At 36.1% G+C, this 25,456-nt stretch overlaps 1 protein-coding gene across 1 annotated transcript in view; it reads right to left on the bottom strand.

Annotated features, from left to right (window-relative positions):
* Positions 1–3,148: 3,148 nt before the first annotated feature.
* Positions 3,149–25,456, bottom strand: part of IFIH1 (interferon induced with helicase C domain 1) — a 51,879-nt gene continuing 29,571 nt past the window's right edge. The window contains exons 5-16 of the mRNA XM_050752300.1: positions 24,284–24,504; positions 18,459–18,669; positions 17,407–17,624; positions 16,081–16,197; positions 14,282–14,405; positions 13,470–13,748; positions 12,741–13,000; positions 9,836–9,985; positions 8,297–8,458; positions 4,154–4,344; positions 3,549–3,639; positions 3,149–3,449 (exon numbers count right to left, since the gene is read on the bottom strand). Of these exons, the coding sequence (XP_050608257.1) occupies positions 3,270–3,449; positions 3,549–3,639; positions 4,154–4,344; positions 8,297–8,458; positions 9,836–9,985; positions 12,741–13,000; positions 13,470–13,748; positions 14,282–14,405; positions 16,081–16,197; positions 17,407–17,624; positions 18,459–18,669; positions 24,284–24,504 (2,204 nt within the window). The 3' untranslated portion in view covers positions 3,149–3,269. The remainder of the gene's footprint in view (positions 3,450–3,548; positions 3,640–4,153; positions 4,345–8,296; positions 8,459–9,835; positions 9,986–12,740; positions 13,001–13,469; positions 13,749–14,281; positions 14,406–16,080; positions 16,198–17,406; positions 17,625–18,458; positions 18,670–24,283; positions 24,505–25,456) is intronic.

The raw sequence follows: 25,456 nt of genomic DNA, 5'->3' as shown, positions 1-25,456 counted from the left end.
TATCTGCTGAAGAGTTGGCAAAGAACAACTTCTAACCACGTGCAGAGGCACTCATTTGAGAAAGGATAAGGGAGACCAGAAAAGACTATAGCAAGAGCATTTGGTAGAATGTATCAATAATACCCAATAAGCAATTTATTTTGGAGTCGGACAATGCTAATATTTTATCACTCTCTATTATTCTTCCCCATTGGCACATATGTGTGTTTGAGTCTCTTAAATCTTAAAAGCAACAATGATAAGAGAAACTCCAACCCTCTTTGGCTTTATGGTCAACTGAATTGAAAACACCAGAATTCTTTTCTCTAAGGCATACCACTCTGCTATAGGGACTATTAGACTGCAGAGAGGAATCTATAGCATTATGCACTTTCACAATTACTTGTGACATGCACTAATTAATCATCCTTTGGAAAATCGTATCTTATTTATGTTTGTGTTGCCATAATCAACGCCTTACATTCAAGATATTTACATAAACTCTAAGTTGCTGTATTTTAATTTCATGTGGTCTGAAATATTATGCTTTATATTTCTTATCAACCAGGTCTGTCAATAATCTGTTGGTTTGAAAATACTTGTTCTATAATTTCCTGGCACTTGTGGGCCTTTCGAAACTGCCCTAAGACACGTGACTCCAGACAGGGTACCTGTTCTGTGAGATCCTTACAATGCCTTGTAACATACATGAGCTACATTTCAATATGTATTATACTGAGCAGGTATTTAGCCTCGGTTGATATTACTACAAGTAATATCAAGGTCTTAATGAATGGACAAGGTCTTAAACTGAAAGCAGGAAGTGAGCCAGAAGCATGGAACTATGAGGATGCTATAGTTGTAAGGGTCCTTTGATATTATCTAATCCAATCTCTCATTTTCCAGGGGAGAGAATACTGCGAACTAAGGTTGTTCAAAGTTACCCACCGGTTGAAGGTGGTCTTTTCTTTGGTTTTATTTTGTGAGGCAGAGTCTCCCTCTTTCGCCCAGGCTGGAGTGCGGTGGCACGATCTTGGCTCACCACCATCTCCGCCTCCTAGGTTCAAGCGATTCTCCTGCCTCAGCCTCCTGGTTAGCTGGGTTTACAGGTGCCTGCTACCACTAATTTTTGTATTTTAGTAGAGATGGCTTTTCACCATGTTGGCCAGCTGATGTTGAACTCCCAACTTCAAGTGATCCATTGTCTCGGCCTCCCCAAGTGTTGGGATTCTAGGCGTGAGCCTCTGGGCCTGGCCGAAAGTCTTATGGAAACTAAAACTCAGGCATTCTCACAGGCTGATGTCTAACATATTCTGTAAGTGACCCTAAAATATCACGAGTATTGAACTGTTCAGTGACAATCAGCTGAAATGCTACAATAATCATCATTATTTTTTGAATGAAACATATGCACCATAGTTCAAGTTTTCAGGTACCATCACATATTAAGTTTCACACTATTTGAAACATGTATTTTAAAACTTTAAAGTAGAAATAACACTTTTTTAATTGAAAAAAGTTACTGAAAAACATAGATGAAAAAACCTGATATTTGTTGACACCTCAAAAACAGTCTACATATGTTACAGTAGTACATTTAGCTATTTTATGCATTTGGTTTCTTGCATAGTTTCCAAAACATTCTAGAAGACAGCAATACTTTAAATGGAGTCAGCTGGAGTTTTAAAAAGTATTTTAAGAAAACTATCAATTATGTGTGTCTTCTTTTGTCCTCCTGTATACCCAAGAGATCTCATTGGTTAATATTGATCTCTGCTTAGGCGTTATCAAGGAAAGATTCAAAACTACTGTAATATCAACTCAATTAATCCATCAAAGCTTCAGAAGAATGTTCTTTTCACACCCTCCAACATTTTGTTTCTCCTTAGTCACAGGAGGTAACTGTTCCCTTGGAGCAAGCCATCTGTGAGACTTGCTAAGTTTTGGTTAAAATGGTCAATTGTGGCTTCTGTCTGAATCATGCGGCTCTTCCTTGTCAAAAGAGGCTGATTTTCTACTGGGAGAATTGTCCGCAGTGTTCTGGGAGGGGCAGAGGCAGACATTTTTCTCTTTATTCTCTAATAACACTCAGCATCTACTCCCTGCTAACTCCAGTGTGAATCCTAGAGTGGAAGGTGAATGGCTGTCCAGGGACACGAGTAATCTTGTTGGCATTAATGGTCAGCCTGAATTTAGCCACTACTCTGTCGTTAGGTAGTTCTGCAGCATAGTGCTATGTTCGTGGAAGGGAAGATCTAGGAAGGAAGCCTTAAGCTACTTGATGCTGCTTCTTAACCGGTCTTTGATGGTATTTCATAGTTTTTAAAGTGCTTTCCTATGATATCATTTAGTTGCAAAGACTGGGCAAGTGATGTAGGAGGCAAAGCTCTAAGATGGTCTCCATGATTTCCACTGGCTGGGGTGACTCCCTGAATAATCCCCTTGCGGTGAGTGTAAGCAGAACCTACAGATATGATGAGACAGTCACTTCTATGTTTACAGTTAACCTATTTAAGACTCTATCTGAGCAGACTTGAAAGAGAGATTCTTCTTCTGACCCTGAAGAAGCAAATATCTGTGCTGGGAAAGAGCCTTGAGCATGCTGTGTGGTAGGGGCATTGCTGGAGCTGAGAGCGATCCCCAATGGACAGACAGCAAAACAGCCATCCTAGTCAGACAGCTGCAAGGAAACAAACTCTGCCAAAACTCTGAATGAACTTGGAAGTGGATTCTTTCCCCAGTGCCTCCAGATGAGAACACAGTCTGGCTGACACCTCAATTTCAATTTTGTGAGACCCTGAGCAGAGAACCCTGCCCTTCTGACCAACAGGATATGTGTTATAATTAATAAGTGTTGTTTTAAGCCACTACATTTGTGGCAACTGGTTATAAAGCAATACAAAATTAATAAAAAGCAAAACCACGGAATGTTATGACCATTTCATCAATAAGGAGACTGGTTCCGAAAGATGAACTGATTTTCCTAATTGTATTCTGAAAATTAGTGACAGACCTGAGACTGATACCTTGAATTTTCATTTGTACTTCAGCATTCTTTCCACAGGACTGTAATGCTCTACACTAATGAGAATTATTGGGAGATTTTCCTTACCCCTGCCCACCAACAAGATGGATCATGCATAATATATTGTGTTCTTAAAAAGTTCAATGCAGAGTAAAACAATCATTTTATTGATTCTTATGTCAGTTCTGTAGCATAATGAATACATTAATCATAATCTTATTAAATGTTTAACTGATAGTATTTTAAAAGAATCTTGAGTCAAGTGTTAATCCTCATCACTAAATAAACAGCATTCCGAATAGTCAAGATTGGGAAATGTGATAGGTAATTCAACCCACTTTTTGTATTGTTTCTTTGTTGAATTATTTTTGAAAACCACTACAAAATTCCTTATTTTGAGACAAGGCAAATCTAAGCCTTTGTGCACCATCATTGTTCCCCAAGCCTGAAAAACAAAAGAGAGAGCAAGAGGAAAATTAAATGCACATGCAATTAAACATTCCTTTTGGCTAAAGTAAAATCAGGCCCACAGCAATTTACTCACCTGGCCACATTTGCAGATGATTTCACCATTTGTTTGATAGTCAGCACACTTCTTTTGCAGGGCTTTATTTTCTCTTACAATGTAAAGTTCCCTGTAAGTATCAAAGGGAAAGAATCATCACAGAGAACTGACAAAATACCAATGTGTAGTTCATGGGTTTTTGGACCTGGAGCTCAACCACATGCCTGCAGTATACATGGCATTCCTTCCTTCCCTCCTGCTTGCCAGGCTTGTTATGGCAACTAAGGCAATGCTTCTCTTCTACACATACCTCTCAAGGGGCATGTTACCTTTTGTAACTTCTTTCAAGTCTGTTGGTTATATTAACTTGACTTTAGTTGTTCAAAAATTTGAGAACAAATGATGAGCATACAAAAATACATGCCTTGGATCAAAATGGCTTTGGTTCTTACACTTCTCTTTTCCTGCACCAGTGCAGTTTATTTAAAACATAGACATTTAAAATAGGAATATAATTGAGAGGCTAAAGGAGAGGAAGTTGTAAAATAAATGATTCTCATTTGCACTATTTTGAAAGAACATTTACAATGCAACCTGCCTCACCCCTTGTGGAAAATTTTAAAGATAGGTCTTTCTGGACTCACTTGAATTCTGAGGTCATATTGACATGATGCATTTTCTCAATTACGTGGATATCTTCCCCAGAGCAGGCTAGCACGCTGCAGTTTTTGCAAAGGAAAGTTATTAGTGATGGGTTATTCTTGTAATGCTTGGCAATACTTCTCTTGGTTTTCATTTTCTTTTCCATTATACTTTGCATCTGTAATTCCAAAATCTGGACAGAGAAAGGAATAGTTAGTGGTTTCAGGTTTGTTTTCTTTTCTCAGTTTCATAGAAGTAAGTCTCCTGAAATTTGGAGGTCTTAGTTGTGAAAATATACAGTTAGCTCATGGTCTAGGAAATGAAAATAATGAGGTAATAACCCTCCCCGCAAAGAACTTGGTACATAATAATCTCCTGTAACTATGAAAATATGCAATCTTTAGGTATTCAAAAAGTAGCCCATTCCATTTCAGAAAAGTTCTATTGTGAGAAAGTCCTTAGCAATATTCAACAAAAATTCTCTGTGTAGCCTACCCATTTGTTTTATTTATTTATTTATTTATTTATTTAGATGGAGTCTTGCTCTGCTGCCCAGGCTGGATTGTGGTGGTACTATCTTGGGTCACTGCAACCTCCATCTCCTGGGTTCAAGCGATTCTTCTGCCTTAGCCTCCCGAGTAGCTTGGATTCCAGGCACCTGCCACCATGCTCAGCTAATTTTTGTATTTTTAGTAGAGATGGAGTTTTGCCATGTTGCCCAGGCTGGTCTCAAACTCTTGATCTCAGTGATCCACCTGCCTCAGCCTCCCAAAGTGCTGGGATTACAGGCGTGAGCCACTGCACCGGCCTACCCATTTGCTTTAATTCTGTTCCATAAAATAGGTCTAAACTTCCTCCCACATGGAATCTCTTTACTAAACACTGTTATTACATTACCAACGTCTTCTCTAATCTATGCTAAGCACCTAAATTCCTTTAATCTTTTTTCATCCTTTACAATTTTCAGACCCTTCACCATCTTAATCAGTCTACTGTTTACACATTTGTGGCAGAAACTGCTAGTTTTGCCCTCAGTGTCCATTTTCCCTAACAGAGTCATAATTTTATTCTGGGTGGAAATACGCTAGCTAAATGACTACATTTCCAAACCAGCAGTCAATGACATGTAAAAAGCTGTTGAGTGGAATTTTCAGAAAATCTTCTCAAAAAGTAGATAGCTGGCATGTGTACCTTTCGCTCTTTCCATTTTCTTCTTACTTCCTGCCTAGAATGAGGATGTGGCAGCTGAAATTCTAAAAGCCATCTTCGACCATGAGAATGAAAGCCCAATGCTATAATGGCATAAAAGAGAGAGAAAAGGCCTGGATTCCTCATAACATCATGGAGCCAATACTGCCTAGATTCCTTATGTGAGAGAATATGCCCATAAACATCTTTATTCTAGGCTCTGTGACTAGCAGCAGCACTTATTTTATAACAGAAATAATCTAGTTTATGTAACACATGAAAGTTGACATAGGGACTGACCAGTGTTTATACTAACACAACTTCATGGTAGAAAAATCTGGTTCTTGAATAATTTACCTCCAAACTGACCTGTCATAGATGAAATATTTATATTAAATTATGGAGGAAGTAATTGTTTTCTTTAAGACCGAGGGGAAATTTTCAGTAGAAGTAAGTCATCAGTGCAGATGAACAAAGCCCATCTCTTTGGCTCCTAACTCTACATTTTAGATCTCCCTTCAAGGCAGCCACATATAGCATAGAAAAGAGAATAAAACCTTGCAAGCAAGCTCGGAGGCTATATAATAGGTTAATCAGAAAAGTACCAAGATGAATTTTCCATGTAAATTATAGAAAAATACATTGAAATATTTTTCCCTAAAAGTTAAAATAGGTTACTTTTATAAGACATTTACAGTTCAGTGAGCTGATAAGGTAATTATAGGATCACATACATGTGGGAATTAAGAAATGTGTATGAATGAGTCAGAAAAAAATAAAGCCAAGGTAAGTGTATGGATTTGTAATCAGGACATCAGAAGCTAAAAGACTAACTCTAAAATAGCAAAGGAATTTGAAGTAACTAGAGGGGCAAACAAACAAACAAAATAACTCATAATAAATATACACGAGGCAGAGCTACAATCAGCCTAAGTCCAAATAGAGTGTAATAATGTAGCAAAAATTGAATCAATGCTAGAGAAAAACATTTATGATGATCAACTTGCTCCTATAAGTCTGATTTAATTTTAAGAAGCTCTGTTATGTATAAACTGTGTTTATGACATGGAAAAAATATTTCATCTTATCTGTCAATTCTCATTATTCATTAGTGGTTGCCTGAAGATTGTGTTGAGAAGGATGCTCAAATTAGAAGAAAGTAAACATCTTCCCAGTAGCAATGTTTTCTACAGGCTTTGAACAGGTTACTGGTGGCGTGTACCCCTCCTTCCCCATTGCCACTCCTACTTTCAGTTCATCTACCTGAAGTCGTTTTAGGAGGGCAGGTTTCTTGGCCAAAGGAGACCTAAAAATACAGTCCATTCTGGGGCCTCCAAAGGGACAGTGTCTTACTCTAAAGAATGTCTGGAAGAGTTTAACCCTTAAACTCCAGAGATTGTCCTAGTGTGGACCCCCAAACAACTACTCTTAAAATATCAGTCTTTGTAAACATCTACTTGATTAATTCTCTTAGGATATTAACTGGGAGGCAGTAACTTTCCAGTGGCATAACTTGGTGACAAAAGTTTGATTTGATACTCTAAAATGTTTGCTTTGCCTTGTATTTAAAGCAGTTTTAAAATAAAGGTTTGTGCAGAAACCTGGTCAGGAAACCTTGGAGTTGGTAATAGCAATGCACACCAATTTGAAAGCATTCCTTTAGTGAAACTCTATTTAAGGTAGAGCCAATTCCAATGTTAAGAAACTAACATTCACACCCATATGCAAGGGTGTGAATTTTCTTCTAAATGGATTGTTTGCTATTATAGTAGTTACAGTCTTTAATTCAGTGGTATGGGGGATTTCCTGAAATACTATAGAAATACATTCTTTCTTCACTGCATTCCTTTGCACAACTCAAATAACTGTGCGTTAGTAAATTGAGATGTAGCTATATGACATATTCTGTATTTTCTTTTCATTCAGATGCAGCTTCAGTGTCACTCCTTCTAAGAGACCTTCCTCAACCACCCAGTTGAAAGTATCCATCTAGTCTATGCAGCCATAAAAAAGGATGAATTCATGTCCTTTGTAGGGAAATGGATGAAACTGAAAACCATCATTCTGAGCAAACTATCGCAAGGACAGAAAACCAAACACTGCATGTTCTCACTCATAGGTGGGAATTGAACAATGAGAACACTTGGACACAGGGCGGGGAACATCACACACCAGGGCCTGTCGTGGGGTCGGGGGAGAGGGGAGGGATAGCATTAGGAGATATACCTAATGTAAATGACGAGTTAATGGGTGCAGCACACCAACATGGCACATGTATACATATGTAACAAACCTGCACGTTGTGCACATGTACCCTAGAACATAAAACATAATAAATAAAAAAAAAGAATTTCAAAAACTACAAAAAAAAGAGAAAGTATCCATCTAGTCAGTTGTTTCATATCATCCTATTCTAATTCTCTTTACTTATCTTGATATGTTATATTTCTTGTTTTTTAATGTTTGTTTACCGTTTCTGTCCTCCAAATCTCACCAGGCTCACACTAGAAATATAAACTTCATGCAGCAGGAGTCTTATGTGTTTTGTTTGCCTCTGTTGGCTATTCCTATAATGTTACCTGGCACACAGTAAGCATTTCATCTACATTTCTGAAATTAAAAAATGGTGCCTTTACAAACAAATTGGGTCAAACCAAAATTACCATGTTGGATTGAATCAGTGAGTTGCAGCAGTCTTTCTGGAACAAGGCAGCGTAAATTTATATTATCAAAATTTATGGTTGGTTTCACTGGGAGGAGCAACGGCTCCCCGATAATTTCCTGCCCACTATGGATCTCGATTCTCTGCATGTGAATCCGGATTAAGCACAGTTCACTAAACAGAAACTTATAATTCAGCACAATTTTTTTCTGGAGAATGAGCCACAGAGATATCAATGGCAACCACATGTGGCCATTTTTAAATAAAAATCAAATTCAGAGGTAGCCAACAATACCTTATGAGCATAATCCTCTGGTTTCATATTTTGAACACAGTGTATAGCTTTATACATCATCTTCTCTCGGAAATCATTAACTGTCTCACGTTCGATAACTCCTGAACCGCTGTGAGCAACCAGGACATAGGTGCTCTCATCAGCTCTGGCTCGACCACGGGCCTGAAAACACAAATAAATCAAGTAAATGAAAGGGTACGCTGTGATACAAATCTTCCTGGTTTTTTCTGGGAATGATATTCATTGCTCAGAATGAAATGATATTGGGTTGTTCAGCATGCCAGTCTTTAAATGGGTAAAGTTAGTTATTAATCCATCCTTGTAAGTCAGCTCTTTGAAACTTAAAATAAGCTTTAATACAGAAACGGTGTTCTACAGTGATGATGATTAGGCCTCAATGACATAATATCATCCTGTCCAGCCTTTTTGCTCTCAGAAATTCTCTCTCAAACTATGAGAACCATGATCAATGACGTGGACTGAGGAGTCGTCTTTCTTGGTAGGAAGCTGGGAGGAATGAATGGAGAGAAGGGTCATCTCTGACCTTGACACCAGGGCTGGTAAGAAGGCAGGTCAGTTTCTGGCATCCTACGTTACATTCTTAGCACATTTTCCCATGGGAATATATTTAACATGGTGATAACTTTCTTGATATTCAGCTATATTTTGACTAATAGAAACTTCTGTGGCCTGGCCCAGGAGCCTATCAACTATAAAATTATTCTCAAGGAAAAATGTATTCTAAGTTTTATTACTAAGTTTATCACTGACTTACAAATAAACTCCTGAAATAAAATTATTTGCTAATTTGATGGCAGTCTGGTTATCTTAGTCTTCTATGACTTGCCTTTTATTCAAGGATGCAATTTAAATTATTTTGAAAACCCTTCAGTTAATTTTATAGGAAGAATAGTATATTAATCAGCATAAACCTATGCCTACTCAACAGAAGGTTACAATAATTCCATTAACACAGGTGGGTAAGAGATAATGTGAAATCTGAATGAAAACAGAACACCTCACTCTTTTATTTATTTTTGCATTTATAAGTCTGCCCCCAACCAACATTTTATCATGAAAACTTCTAAACATACAGAAAATTGGAAAGGATAAGGGAGTAAAATGCAGAAACAGCAGGGCTCCCTCAGGTTTGGGCATGTTACTTCATCAGACAATTGTGGGACAGCGTACTTTAGATTCCCGGTCCAGCCGGGGGCTCACAGACATCCTAGGAATGAGGAGGCTGCTTTTGACTCTTACAAATGGGGCTGGTGTCATGGTCCTGGAAAGCCTTAGGGTACAGAAATAGCCAAAGAGGAGTTGTTGTTTAAACATACAACAGGTATCTGGTTATCATATGAATTGACAGCAATATGAAAGGCAACAGTGCACAGCATTTAAAAAATGCTCTTTTAACAGGAAAAGGGCTTTGTTTTAAAAACTAAAAAGATGTTTTGTGCTGTTTAACTAAAAGAAAGCAATTAAAATAGGAACACACAAATAAAAATTAACACAGTAAGTAAAGGTATTTGAATGTACCTGGACCATGGCTATTTCATTGGTGACAAGACCATAACGGATAACAATGTTACATTCTTTAATATCCAGACCTTCTTCTGCCACTGTGGTAGCGATAAGCAGATTTATTTTTCCAGTGCGAAATTTACTAATTACTTCTTTTTGTTCATTCTGTAGAAACATTTTAATAAATTAAATTTTGTGATGCTAAACACATTAAAATCTTCTAATTAGAGGAAGAAATAATAAATTGCAACTGGTCAGTGTAAATCAAAGGATTAGATCATACATGGATTTGTTGCCATCTGTTTTTGGCATTGAACAAAGACATAATGGTGAGACAACATTTGATTTCCAATCTGGGATTACCACACAATAACAAAAATATTTCCATCATCCAGTCTGGAGGTGGGAAGACCATATTTTATGCCAAGGAAATAAACTGATGGGTGACTCCAGAGGAAGAAAGGAGGAGCTGTCGGTTGAGAAGAGGATATGACAATCAGAAACTAAAATGGGCTTTTCCCCCACTACATTAACTTCAGAATCTTTAATATTTAGAGGATAAGATGCAGAGATGCTTTGATATATTGTTTTCAGTCACAGAGAAAATGCACACTGTATATGCATTTGGTCACTTTAAGAACCATTTGAGTGAGAAGCTATGGAATATTCCTAAAAGGACACAAGAGAAACTGAAAACATTGGCTGCATCTGGGGAGGGGAGCTGGAAGACTAGAAGTCAGTGGTATGCCTTGTGCTTTATTAATTTTGGATGAGGTAAATATATTTTTGATTCAAAGGGATAATATAAATAAAAATAAAAGAAGAGGTTATACAACTGTAATTAAAACTATTTTCAAATGAAAAATCTCTGAATTTTTAAAGTCAATATAAATAAATTAAAATATGCCCTCTTATCCTTACATGGGAGAAATGAGTGAGCACAAACCTAGCTTGATATGGACAATGTGGTTTTATTTTCATAACCACTCTCATCAAAGCTGTTGGTCCAGTGGGCATTTGGTGCACATCCACACTGTGTTTTGTCCCCATACACTAAACAAAAATAAAGCTGCCAGACCAAAACTATGTTCTTCCATCCCCTTCCCTTTCTTCTCAGAGGAGCGTGAGTCCTTATTTGACTCCTAACTGTTGGAGAACCCTGTAGAAAGGCCTCTTTTGAGTCTTCTCTGAAAATTTCTCCCTCCTGCCCTCACATCTCCCGATAAAAACTTACATGTCCTTGGGTTTTAGTGGAAGATGCCTGTGTCTTAATTTGAAGGAGTAACTTTAATAACAAAAATTCCAGACAGTGTCAGATCTTCAAGTCACATCACGTAGATGCCTAACACCATTGCTAAGGAGTTTATCCACCCCAGTTTACAAGGTGAGGATGCAAGGAGTGGGGAAAGAAGGGAATATGTTCTGAATTTTGGCATACAGCCCCTAGGTTTGAAATGAATAAGGAGCAGAAAGTAGATTGAACTAGGCTTTTCATTTGCACTCTACCTCTTTTTAAAGAGAAGCTTAGCCGTCTTACAATGAAAGTCATAATGCTAAAGCTAATATAAAAGAAATTTAAAAACAGGACTCATAAGAATCAACACAGACGCTGTGAGACTGAACTTGAATTTTGCCTGCTAGCTTTCTGGAAGCTAAGGCAAAAAGAAAAACATATTAAGCAAACTACATCTCATCAAAAAGAAGGAAGCAAACTTGTTACCCAAGGAAAACAGTACTTTCTCTGGCATTAATTTTATTGGCAGCGCTCACAAGAGTGCACGTAGAGGGTATATAAAGAGTTATAGTGAACCATTTCAAGAATTTTTTCCCCAGCAAACACTGAAACAGAATTAATTTGCTCCATTGGCTTGAATAGTGATAACTGTAATAGAAAGGAAATATCCATTTGTCCAGAAAGACTCAGGGTCAATATGACCTTATCCCTCAGAAGAATATTTTACTCTAACAAGACATCATTGCTTTATGCATGCTTGTTATGTCTACAAGTGCCTTTTTTTCTTACCCAAGTGTTTTTTACTATGCTCTCAGTAAGCAGCATGTAAACAAAATAAAACAAAACACCTTAAAAAGGAACAGAAAACCTACTTATCAGAAACCCAAATCTCTAATGTATCAAATTCTTTAATTTTTCCAAGTTTCCCTATAGGTCTCATTCTATGTAAACATATTTTGCATAGTTCTAGTTATAACGCACACATTTTTGTGGGAGTTTGAATTTTCCACTTGATACTATATTGCAATCATTTCTGAACTTTGTTATTAAGTTTACCTGTCACTCATTTTTGCAAGGGAAACTTAGAAAGTTCTTCCAATTACTATGTGGGAAAAATGACTCCTAAAACAACACGTAACCTCTCAAAAACCACAGATTTGGTTGCTATTAGACTTAGATTTTATTTCAAGAACACATGTTTTATCCTGTAAATGTATTTGTGGATAGTGAGAGGATTGGTAGGAAAAGACTAAAAACAATTTGAGAAGAGTAATAACAGCATAAGAAAAGAAGTTCAGGCTGAGCGCAGTGGCTTATGCCTATAATCCCAATACGTTGGAATGCAGAGGCAGAAGGATGGCTTGAGCCCAGGAGTTTAAGACAAGCCAGGGCAAGATAGTGGGACCCCTTTTTTACAAAAAAGATAAAAAAATTGGTTGGGTGTGGTGGTGCACACCTAGAGTCCCAGCTGTTTGGGAGGCTGGGGCTGGAGGATTGTTTGAGCCTAGGAGGTCAAGGGTGCAGTGAGTCTTGATTATGCCACTGCTCCTCAGCCTGAGTGACAGAGGGAGACCTCGTCTGAAAGAAAAGAAGAAGAGGAGAAGAGAAGAGGATAAGAGAAGAGAAGAGAAGAGAAGAAGAAAAGAAGAGAAAGAAAAGAAAAGAAGTCCAAAAGGATATTTATACCTGTGTCATGGGTTTGAACTCACTGCTGTGTCCAGCTCCTATCAGATGGTGGGCTTTGACTCCTACTTCAGCAAATTTTTCATTTTCAGTAATCCACTGGGAAAGTGCATATGCACTCTGCCGTGTTTTTGTAAAGATTATTCCTCGTGCTGATTCCTCAGTCCTAGTATATTGCTCCATTATGGTATTTCTTAATTTGGTCAGCTTTTCATTTTCATATTCTGGGTTTTCAGCCAGTTTTTTCAACATTTTATTGTTTTCTTGAAGAAATAATTACAGTTGATATGTTAACAAGCTTTATTTAGCCATTCCACAAGGTATAGATATATCAAACATTTTGTACACCAAAAAATATTCAGTTTTGTTGATTAAAAATTAATTAATTTTAAAACTACTTGACAGAAAAGTTTAGTAAAGCATACAACAAATTATACTAGAAGGTTTCATGAATTGTGGCTCATCTCCAATCTTGCACTATATCTAATAATTAGGATGGTTTAATAAATAAATTCATTACAATTGTTTTGACAATAAAACTGAATGACCAAATGACTGACTGTGATCATATAACTGGTAGTTAATCTGGTCATATAATTAGAAATAGTTCCAATCTGAGTGGGATTTCTTCTTTCAAAACATGTTTCTCTTTTTGGAGAGCTTATGAGAAGCAGTAACTTCATGTTGAAAAGGTAAATGAATGAGACCAGTATATGCTACTTTGAATCTTACCAAAAAATAAAGTCATGAGAAATCTATCTGTTTCATCCAGTTTCAAAGGTTTCTTTAAATCATCCTCATCTTCATCACCATCACAATACTCATCATCACCACCCTCATCACTATCATCTTCTATGACTGCAAACTTCTTATCTTTCTCTTCATTATAGAAAGTTTCAAGATGATTATATGCATCTATCATTCGAATTGTGTCATTAATTTGTAAGGCCTCATTGTACTTCCTCAAATGTTCTGCACAAACACGGTCTTTGCGATTTCCTTCTTTTGCAGCTGTGAAAAAATATATTATGTAAGTGAAATAATAAGCATATAAACCCCCTAAAATTGTGCCATGGACTTAAATATATTTATGTTACTAACTCCAAAACTGGCTTGGTTTTAAAATGGGCAAGTTAAGGCTCAAAATGTGTCCTGAGCTCTGAAACAGGGCAAGTTTTCCAACTCCTAGACTTGCTGCTTGAGTTCTGCCTGAGCAAAAACATGTAGCTGATGCACAGAGGAATGGCATGAAAATATATTAGTTGAGTTTGCCTTTGGAGACAGAGCTATTAATATTTATCTCAATACTTTAAATATACAATAAATATAAGACTGGAGACAAAGAGAAAATTGGATAGTATTGGAATCTCTTTTCTTAGAAAAGGAATTAGAACATGTTTATTATACTTGTCCTACACAAAACACAAAAATTCTATTTGGAACTACTTTTGCTTTTAATTTCTTGGGGGAATCTGTGATATAGTCATCTGAAATCTTGGCATAAACATGGGATAAACTAAGTGTTAGGTCCAAACCTAAATTACCTTTTTTTTCCATTTGAATGGCCCATTGTTCATAGGGTTGAGTTCCAAAATCTGACATTGGACTCATTTGACAATAAGTTTGAATCCTTGTCATTATTTCTAGAAGTTTCTCTTTAAATGGATCCTAAAAATAAAGTACAAACTTATTCTTACGTATTCTTATTGTTAAAAGAATAACATTACTTTTGTTAAAATAATTTCTAGGTTATAAGAAATCTGATTTGGAATCTTTGTTTAGACAAAGTAACAGGTTAGTGTCCCATCACTTGTCTGTACATTTATTTTTGTCAGCTTCTCTTTTAAGTCTGCCATCAAGCCACACCCACACCAACACCCTGTTACCTCTGCCATAATCTCCAACTTAAAAAGTTAATGAAAGTAAAGTTAATGAATGATATAAACCTTGTATGTTAAAGGTAACTTAGAAAACACATATTGCATTAATGCCACAATTATTTAGAAAGCTTACAATGTAATTTAAGAAACATTCCCCTTTTGTAAAACTGGTTTCAGTATTATTTCGACCAAAATAAAAAGTTGAAGTACAGTCTGAATAAAAGCCAGAAATAAAGGAGTGCATGTTATATGATTCCATTTATATAAAGTTCAGAATCAGTGAAAACTCATTTTTGTTTGAGAAGTCAAGATAGTAGTGATTCCTGGGGCATGGTGACTGGAAGGGGGAACCAGGAGCTTTTGGGATACTGGCAATGTGCCATCTCTTGATGTGGATTTTGTTTACATATGTGTATTCAGTTTACAAAAATTCAGCGATCAGTACACATATGAATTTGTACTTTTCTGTATGTATGTTATGCTTCAAAGTATATAAAAAATTAAAGTAAGTTTAAAAAATGGCAAATTCTTTTAAAAATGTACCTGAGAAATGTAGTTTTGAAAATCTTAATGAGTAGAACTATGCATTTAAAATTATCAAGTAAAACCAAATAAGTAACAAAAAAGGGAAAGTGAATAAAATATATTCAACTGTAATAGTACAGCTGGAGTAGATAGCAGTCTTTTTCAGAATTAAAAAAAAAGAGATATACGGAGGCTAGTTACTAACATTGGTTTAGTGCCTACTATATTTCAATCTTTGTTTTATCTACTATTCATATATCATATCATTTGATCCCAACATTCTTATTTTCAATGATATTATCAAGTACATATGGCCAGAATTTGTAACGCTTTCTAAATTTTACAAAACAAAGTATTGACATAATTTACTGGCCATAATGTCCAAATTGACTCTCAGTTTATTTTTATAATTCCTGAAAAATTCATCAGAAAGGCATCATTACAGTAAATATTTCACTTGTTTACCACTGCACTGTTTTCCTAAGAAAGTAAATATGCAAGTATGCAAATTAGGTAGGATTCCCATTATCATTGCCAAATGTAATTTGATAGCAACAAAATGGCTCTGTGGCATATCAGAAAATCAATCCTGGAATTCACCAAGAAAATTAAAAAGGCTAAAACGAACTGTCATAACCCCTCCAGCTTAGTTATACATCCCCCTGGTCATTGCCCCCCACTGTCCCTCATAACTCATATGTAGCAAACAATGAATGAGCTATTCCTCATGTAAACTAGAAAACTAAAAGAGGACTAGAGGGGAGAATTCTATGTAGTGCTTCACTGCCTAACATCAATTAAAAAAAAAAAAACCTGAAACTTGTTTGCTTAAATTTTTAAACAATATTGTTCAGATGGTCAGTATAAAATAGTCTTTGCCATCTTTCAACTGAATGTGGTATTGCCAATCAAATAGATATAAAACGTTAAGCACATACTTCTCTGGTGTCATCTGCAATTGCAAACTTCTTGCATGGCTCCTGTATTTGGTTTTTCAGTTGATCAAGGTTTTCTTTAACAGTTTTAATAGTAAATGCATCAAGATTGGCACATAGCTGGAAAAGAGACATTTTTAAATATTTATGCAATTATTTTTCCCGTTCACTTTATTCAGTGTAGAATTATTTTTCATGTAAAAAATATGTAGCATTAAATTGTAGTATAAATATGTAGTATAAAATTTCATGCAAGTAATATGTAGCATTGCTTGCTAAATATAGCATTTTAACATTGTTTTATTATGGATCTCACTAACCAACCATCAGTAACATTTGTCCTAATATAGGAAATAGGAGCTTCTAAATCAAGTTGGTGGATAATCCCAGAGAAAAAGGTGTATTGATATTCAGTTCTTAAATTGCATTTTCCAGGTGGAAAACTGACATGGAAAGAGTATAACAATTTACCATCATTGACAGAGAATGATTTTGAGATAACCATGTTACATGAGGCATGTCGAAAGTCATCTTGACATCCATGAATCATACTACCACCTTCTTCTACACATAAAGCAGGCGATGCAAAGCTGGGAGCATCCTTAGCCATGTTCCTGGATTATTAGACTGGAATTAGTCCTTAATCCCAGTAATAAATTATATTTTGGAGTCTATAATTGCATCTCTGAATGTTGTGTCTACTCTACATAATTTGTATTGAATTCAACTTGAAGTAAGGGACTTAAAATTCAAATGCAATTGCCTTGGTACCAAAATACTTCTTGGGCTACTATGATTTATGTAACACTCAAGCTTAACAGTAGCACTGTACGCGGTGTTACCATTTTGGGGCCGCTGACAAGCTCATCTTTAAAGATCTTCATATCCCTATTTCCCTTTGATTTGAATTACCTCGGTTCCTAGAATCACATAAGAAACACAGAAAACATGTAGTTTTGAAACTCTTGGAGCAAGACTTTATCATGTGTGACAACGAGAAACTTTCACAGTTTATGCATATTTCTATATCAAGTAGATCATTAAGTTTAACTATAAGAGTAGATGCAAAGAAGGCATTCTATTTGTCTCAACTTTGCATTAATTATATCACTCTCCATCATTTTTATGATATTGTTTTGTGTTATTGATATTTATTAAGGCATATTCGTATTTTATAGAAGACTGAGTATATTTATTGTACTAAAGCAAACAGATTTCACTTAACTGATGATCACAACACTTGAACTCAACCTTATTGAACAAGACCAAGAAGTCCTGGCGTTTGTTTTAGCTTTGCTTTCATTGGTTATACATAAAATTATGACTTACTTTTAAAATGTGTTCTTCGGCTTTAGCTTGCTTTGTGGCCCCTCCAACACCAGGTGAAGCTGTTAGTCCCAGCATCTGAGGAAGAGGAATCACTGGCTTGTTTTCTTTCTTGAGTCTATTGTTTTTCAACTTCTGCATCAAATAACGCCTCATGATGTTATTATACACTGCTTCTTTGTTGGTGTGATGACATTCATCAATGATAATGAGGGAAAAGTCTTCAAAGAAAATTCAAAGAGTTCATTTCTCCATACCAGCACACTACAGTGAGAAAATAACTTTAGACCAGTAATTGAGCTGCCTTGGGGATGCCTTCTCTTGGGCAGGACACAAGAGTAATCCACTTCCAGTTTTCAGGAGGGAGATCCAACTACACTAGCACCTGTACACATACAAGTTCATATATACTAATCATGAAACTCCCTGTTAGGCATTCTCCTTCTTTAATAGATACGATTCAGAAAGTTTGCAGAGCTAAAAAGCACTAGATGTGGAATTCACATCCTGGCTTATTATAAAACAAATCTCAGGATTATACTTTTGTTCTTTAATAAAATATTTAATTTTAGGTTAGTGAATTTTATTTTTATTACATCAAGTGAAAACCACACTATTTAAAGAGGGAAAATTTTGCCTTGTTTTAACATTGCATTTAGTTACTATAAATTATTTTTACTTTTTTCCCATTCTTTATCCTATGTTCTCATCCTATACCCCACAAAACACAAGATTTGTATTTTTATTCTAGGTTTCCGGGAAGCAGATCTAACAACATTCACTAGCAAAAAAAGGAACTTGTCAGAATAAATGGAAAATCCAGCAAGTGCTTGCCTTAATAATGGTATTCTTATGCAGAATAAAGTGGTCTAATTAAAAACTTACTTTTTTTGTTTCCTCCAGGAAGTAGAAGGATTTTAATAAAACCATAAGCAATAAAAAGCAATTTAAACCAAAGTTAATTTTTATAAACATTAAAAAAATTAACAAATATAGACTTGTTATCATTAATATTACTATTAATTTTTTTTAAAAAAATAAACACTTAAACTGACCTGACAATTGAACACCAGCATCTTCTCCATTTTCCAAGTTTAAGAGGGAATTTTCAAGGATTTGAGCAGTACTGATAATAATATCACACGACTTGACAACTTCTGGAAATGATATTTTCAGTTGGGTATCACCACTTAATCCAATAACACGATACCATTTCTTCAAAAATGGTTTGAACTCCTTGCGGAAGAGCTGTTCAACTAACAGTACCTTAAAAAAAAGTGCGAAGATTTTTTTAAAAGAGAGAAAGTTAGTCAAAGCCAAAGGAGTGTTGATCAGAGGCCTGTTTGGCGTCCAGCAATAAAAGAGGTATTTACATCACCGGTGAATCAGGCATAACAACTTTCTCATCATTCCTTTCATTCATCTGTCAATAAGTATTTATTATACCCTTGTTAGGTATAGGCATTTATGTCTGGGACATAAAGATGTTTAAGATATGGTTGACAACTTTGAGGAACTCTGTCTAGCTGAGCATACAGACCAAGACTAGACAAAGCAAGACAAATTATTACAACACGAGGTAATAATGCACCCCTAGAAACACACACAAAGTGACAGTTAAGAGAAGAAGCAACTGACCACTCAAAAAAGGGGAATTTGAAGGAATTTGAATCTAGTAAGCCATGATTCAAGTAAGTGAAAAGATAAACTGAAGCTAAGGTTGAATAAGAAATACATTTTTAAATTTGTAGAGCAGGGCCAGGTTATAAAGGGCTGCAAACATCAAGCAGAGTATTTTACATGTAGTATAGCAGTTTACAGGATCCCTACAAGTTGTACTGTTGAAGTGATTTATTCCTGTTGTTTGTTTTGGATTAGACCAGAAGCAACAGGCCCACAGGACTGGAAGAATCAGGGAACCACAAGTGAGGAATTAGGGCATTGACTAGGAGAACAGATGTGAAGTGAAGAAATGAGCTGCTGAAATAGCTGTGGTGGCTGAGCAAGAACAAACCCACAAGTAGACTTGGCAAAAGAAGTGGAAACTTGTGGTCCTTTTCAGCTGATTCCGTATATTGTAGCATCTGCTAAAGGTAGCTGGGTTGATACCTCAATGCTACACATTACTAGTCACTCAAAATACCTTCTGGATTAGGGGAAAAAATACAAGGCCATCTTGAAGGTAATATCCTAGAAAGATGTATGCAATGGAAGCCCAGCAGTGTACAATATGGCAAACGGAGAGTTGGCAGGAAGAGTTTCAAGGGCAAGCTTTGAAGAATGCCCATTATATTCTTCACTCTCCATATTTCTACTGGAAATGCAATCAGTGGTTACCTTTCTCCTAGTCTGTAGGGTTTGTGTTATTCATCTTTTTACTTGAGGTAAGCCCCACTTCGGTGTTAAATAAGGAATGGTTGATCCCCCTGGCTCAGGGGAACACCTTATAAAGAACACTGGTTTACATTGTTATTTAGTGGAAATGATGGAGGCTTCCAAAAGTAGATGTCTGGGGGGCTAGAAGAAGGGGTGGGGAAGAGTTAAAATGAAATCCATAAATTCTAATGAAGCAAAGTGGACTTAAAATCAGTAATTAAGTTGGTGAGTGGAAAAGAACATTACCTAACCACAAGGTGGAAAGGGCAGAAAGAGTAAGAAGAAAAACTTTCACTTCGTTCGTTTCTTTCTTTCTTTTTTTTTTTTCCAAAGTAAAGTCTCTCTGACCTACCTGTTACAAAAACACTTGAGAAGTTTGGAAAATGCTGACTCCTAAGTCCCACTAAAGAATTACTGAATCTAGGGACCATCTATGGGGACAGAGGCTTGAAACCTTCACTTTAATGACTTTTAAGCCTTTAAAATTTGAGAGCCATGGTTCTGCTCTTCTCTCTCTCTTCCACAAAGCCATTCCTGAATCATTTTCTGGAAGTATTCTTTCCATTCCACTTACGCAAGACAGAAGACTTCTGAGGAAAAGAATGGAAATTAAGTTTAGTGGAAAGAGGTAGCATGATGCAGAAGGAAGAAAGCCCTGAAAACAGCTACTCTAGCCACTTACTTCTTGTATACCTTGGACAAGGTCTGAATCATCTCAATGCTCTCATTTTCCAGATTAATAAAATGAGGATAATGTTAACCTATTATAGGGTTGTGAAAATTAAATGAAATAGAGGGTGCCATATTGTCAGTACTAAAATTTCCCTGATATTTCACCCATCCTTTTATTCTAGGAGGGTGCAGTGGCAAAGGAAGACCAGTCGACTCAGAAGATAAAAGTTCATATCTCATTTCTGCTGTTTCTTGGCTGGATGATCCCTGAATTGCCGATTAAAGTCTTGGAACTTCAGTTTTCTGATAGGAAAAAATGAGAATAATAAAGACTACCTTATGGGGTCGCTGTGTAGATTTAATAAGATAATATATTTGAGAGTGCTTTATAAAGTACAATAAAATATTAATTATCATATTATCAACATATATCTCTCATCTCTCTTCTAGACTATATTCCTTGAGGACAAGATCTGCATTTGATTTGTCTTTAAATACACTCATGCTGAATGATTTAATTAAGAATCTCTGTATTATGGAGTGACATCGCACCACAAAATTCTGCCCATAAAAGGTAAGTCAAAAATCTTCAAAAGAAGCAGCACCTTCTGATGTACAGAACAAAAATAAGTTGTCACAGGAGAGAGCAGGTGCTGGAAATCCTGATACTTGCTCTGGGTGGTGTTGACTTCCTACTGAAGGACACAGAGAAAGCCAGATGCAAGTCTGACATGGCTAATTGGGAGGTGTGTGGTCCTCTTGGAGCCTTTTCCTGAGATGTGACAGAGTGCCTGCCAAGACTAATCAAACCCAACTGCTACCCACTTCTGCTGAATCATATGGGGCTGCATTGCAGCATCTGAAGGAACCTGGGATTTATCTCTCATGATGTTGAAGCCCTAGATAGGAAATGGAAAGTCTGGGAACACAGGTGGTGTTTTCATTTCTCCCTGCATTCGAAGGCTATAACTTTGGAAAGGACGGAGGAAGGGAGATGAAAGTAAATGGTTTTAAAGAAAAGGATTTCTCTTTTCTAGATCAAGGGTAACAATATCTTGTTGTTGGGGCAAACACAGGATTCAGGTTACGTAGACTTATTGGGCCAGAGGTGTTCTGACTCAATCAAAAAGAATTAAAACTGAAATTAATTTAAAATTCAAAAAGATGGTATAGTAAACAATTATGACATAGATGGAAGAATTAGTGGAGGGATTTCTAGTAATTCTAAGGAGAAAAACAATAGAAAAGCGATAAGGAATTAGAGTCAAGTCCCCAGGTGTCCACACAACAATGCAGTGAATGTGAATAATTAATGAGGATCAATTAACATTTACACATAGCCATAAATGTGCATTCCTAAGAATCACCTAGATCCAATGCAATGAAAGATTCCTGGCTAGAATATAGCATTGAGAGGAGAAGGGAATATTATAGAAGGAAAGATGCATTAGACACATACAAAAATATGAGACTTGAAAAGATCAATAGTTAAAGAAATAAACCTAAGTATTTGAATTTAGGCTCAAAAACTGACTGCACAAAAATAAATTAAGAATGTTCTACTTTAAGAGATTTTCAAATAAAAAAGAACTGCAGATTTTGAATTTATGACAAGGTCCAGATAAGTCTGTGGATGCCAGAGGCAAACACGGTCATAAGCTGAGTGTCACATCTCATCTGTCCTACGCTCTGTACTGGTAAGATCTTATCTGTAGTATTTTGTGCAACTCTGGACACCGCATTTAAGAGTGTCCTAGAAAAATGTCTGAAGGAGTATGAGCACTAGGAATGATGACAGGTTTAGAAACCATGTTATATGGAAAATAGTTAAAGGAACTGTGGACATTTATTCCAAGGGACAAAAAAAAAAAAAAAAAAGTAACTTAGGAGCCACATGATACTGCCTTCTCGATGTGAAGGGCTGTCATTAGGCTGGAAAATTAAGACTTCGTGTGGTTGCAGAGGAAGTAACTCTAACCGGTGATTGTGGGATTCCAGAGAAACAGATTTGGATGAATACAAATAGGGCTTTCTAACAGTGTCAGTTGTTCAAAGAATGGCTGTCTTGTTAGAAGGCGGACCTCCGTGATATTAGGAAGTTACCCTGTAGAAGTGAGAGAACCATTCTGCAAAGGAAGAAAACTGAATCTCGAAGCCCCTTTTCAACTCTAGTAGCCTATGACCCCGTGACCAAATAAGGGAAATAAAGGAAGTAGTTGAATTAAAACTAACTCCTAGGTGTGGGGGCTGCATGCTTTGGAGGAGGTGGTATTACTAACAAAGAGACAGGTAAATGGGGAAGAAGAGCCTTTGGGAGGGTAGATGGTGAGGCTGAGTTTGAGAAAATGGCAGATGCTCAAATGGTTTCAAAATTATCAGTTTAAGTAGCTTTGAATCCAGTTAACGTGGTTCTTTTCTCTGGACTTGGCATTTAAGAGCCTCTCTGATTATGTTACTCAGTTTCATGAGTTATGAAGGTGAAGAGAAAGGAGCAGGAGAAAGCTAGTATTTCAGAGTGAAAGAAAGAGTCATTACTAGGCCATATATAATCCAACTGAAATTTCAGAGCAGGGTAGTTATTATTTCGTTCATTTTACAGATTAAGAAATCAAAGTTAGAGAAGTCACTAATTTGTCTAATTCAAACTACCGGTAGGTAGAAATAGGATTCAAACCTATTTCATTAAAAAAAAAATCCTGTACAAAGGGAATATATGCAAGGCTATTGGCAAACAAATTTGAATGTGTCACCATTACTAGCAAAAGAAATAAAAGTGTTTTAATAGTGAGTATACAAGTATAAAGGAGAGCTCTTTGGACTTAGCAGATGCACACAAAATGCATTTGGAACTACATGATAGAAATCATTCAAATCATGGATTCTAAGTACTGAAAAACAGGATGTAACTAAAACTTTTGGCATAATAGAAATAAAAAATAGAATATTTTACAGTCTACTGCTTTTTTTTATAAAGGAATAGATAAGAATGAAAAAAAGACTTTCTGATGGCGGAAAAGTATACTCATTTTTGTTCCATAAAATAGTAAATATTCATATCCCCAGTTCATATATTTATAAATTAATAAACTCATTTATCTGAATAAAGCTCAAATAACTAGATTTTGTTTTACAGGGAAGCAGACATATTTACTTAGGAAGATGGCCTTCAAATACCCTAAGATATAAATTATTGAAGGAAAACTTCAGTTACATTTAATGTAATATGTGTGTGTATATATATGTATATACGTGTGTGTGTGTGTGTGTATATATATACTTCTTGAGCATTTTAAAATCTATTTAACTTGATTTAGACATCAAACATTCACTTAATTTTATCTCCAAACCGCATTATATGTATTCTGGATAAAGAGGACTTGCCATCTTTGACTAAGAGTCAACAGCTAAAGAGAAAGTAAAAAACAATATTTGATCCTTGATTCCAGTGATATTTTGGGGTCATTCATGTTCATTTGCAATGATAAATTAGCCAGTTAACCTTAAAGTATATCTGGGTTAATATAACCTGTGACCAGATAAGGGAAATAAAGGAAGCAGATGAATCAAAACTAACTCCCAGGTTTTGGGGCTACATAAGTTATAGTTATTTGGTATAATGTCCTAGTTTTATTGGAAAATTTCTATGTTTAGGTTCATCACTTAGATATTACATATGCCTAAAAAAGGATTAAAAATAAAATAAAGAGCTTATTTTGACATTACTTTTAAGTAAACTGAACATGTGTGAGTCAATGCCAAAAATGCCATCATATAAAAGTTTCAGAATAATACAATGAAAATGAACAACTAATGTTATATGTTCTTTGAATACCTTATTGACAAGGACTATAACTTTTCCAGGCTCAGATGCTTTTTTCTTCTTGTCTAAGTGATCCTTGGCAATGTAAACAGCCACTCTGGTTTTTCCACTCCCTGTAGGAAGGCAGATGATGATATTCTTCCCTTCCAAGGCTGGTTGGGCAACTTCCATTTGGTAAGGCCTGAGCTGGAGTTCTGGCTCTGGGGATGCTCTTGCTGCCACATTCTCTTCATCTGAAGAAGATCGAAAAGAAAAATAAGAGAAGGGACAACAAAATAACAGAGCTTAGGAAGCCTGAAACTGAACGTAGGCTTCTTCTGCTTTAAACTCCTTTTCACGTGTGGTCCAAACCAATTCATTTTCTCTTTTCTGTACCAATGAATGTCTGCTCTCTACATTTGCAGAATACAACCCAGGATCCCTCTCACAGAAGGAGTCGGGGGGTGTGGGGGTGCAAAGGGAGTCAACTGATTAGAGGACTGGGAAGGAGCAACATGGGGGAGTGTTTTTGCAGAGTGGGTGAAGCCAAGGCAAATCTGTAGAAAGGGCTGTGGTGCGGGATTGGCAGGTATGGTTGTTAAGGCATCAGGCTTCCCATTTCTTTGTGGAGCCATTATGCCCTGCTTGTTTCACCTAGCCCTTCCACCTACAAAATCAAGAGGAGCTGAGAAAGTAGGAATCATTAGTCCTCCCAGTTCCTTATTTCCCCTTATTTTTTATTGCAAAGAAGGTATTACGGCTGATACTACTTTCTTTCATTTGTGGAAACTTTATCTGACAATCAAATACCAAAAAGCACACATACACACAAACACACACACACACACACACACACACACACAGACACCCTATCTATCTCAAGTTCCTTTTTCCATCTGAGGCAACTACGTTGTACAGAAGTGATATTTAGAGAGTAGGGGAAAAAACTCTTCCTATGCTAGCCTTTAATTGGTAGGTTTCCCTTAAAAGGTAAAATATAATTGTGTTGGTTTAAACTAAATTATGACTAATTTTGCCATTTAGTTGTGAATTGTGATCTTTATTACTTTCTTATGTTTATGGCTCCAGATATTCCTACTTTTTCTAAAATCCAAAGTATAATATATTGAAAATATTTTAAATTAACATGGATTTTAAATTTAAAATACTGATAAAGTAAGTTCTAACATAAACTTTATGAATATT

The sequence above is a fragment of the Macaca thibetana genome, chromosome 12, assembly GCF_024542745.1.
Source record: "Macaca thibetana thibetana isolate TM-01 chromosome 12, ASM2454274v1, whole genome shotgun sequence".
NCBI classification, from domain to species: domain Eukaryota; kingdom Metazoa; phylum Chordata; class Mammalia; order Primates; family Cercopithecidae; genus Macaca; species Macaca thibetana.
Note: the sequence above shows the minus strand (reverse complement) of the source record. Positions and strands in the feature narration are given on the sequence as shown.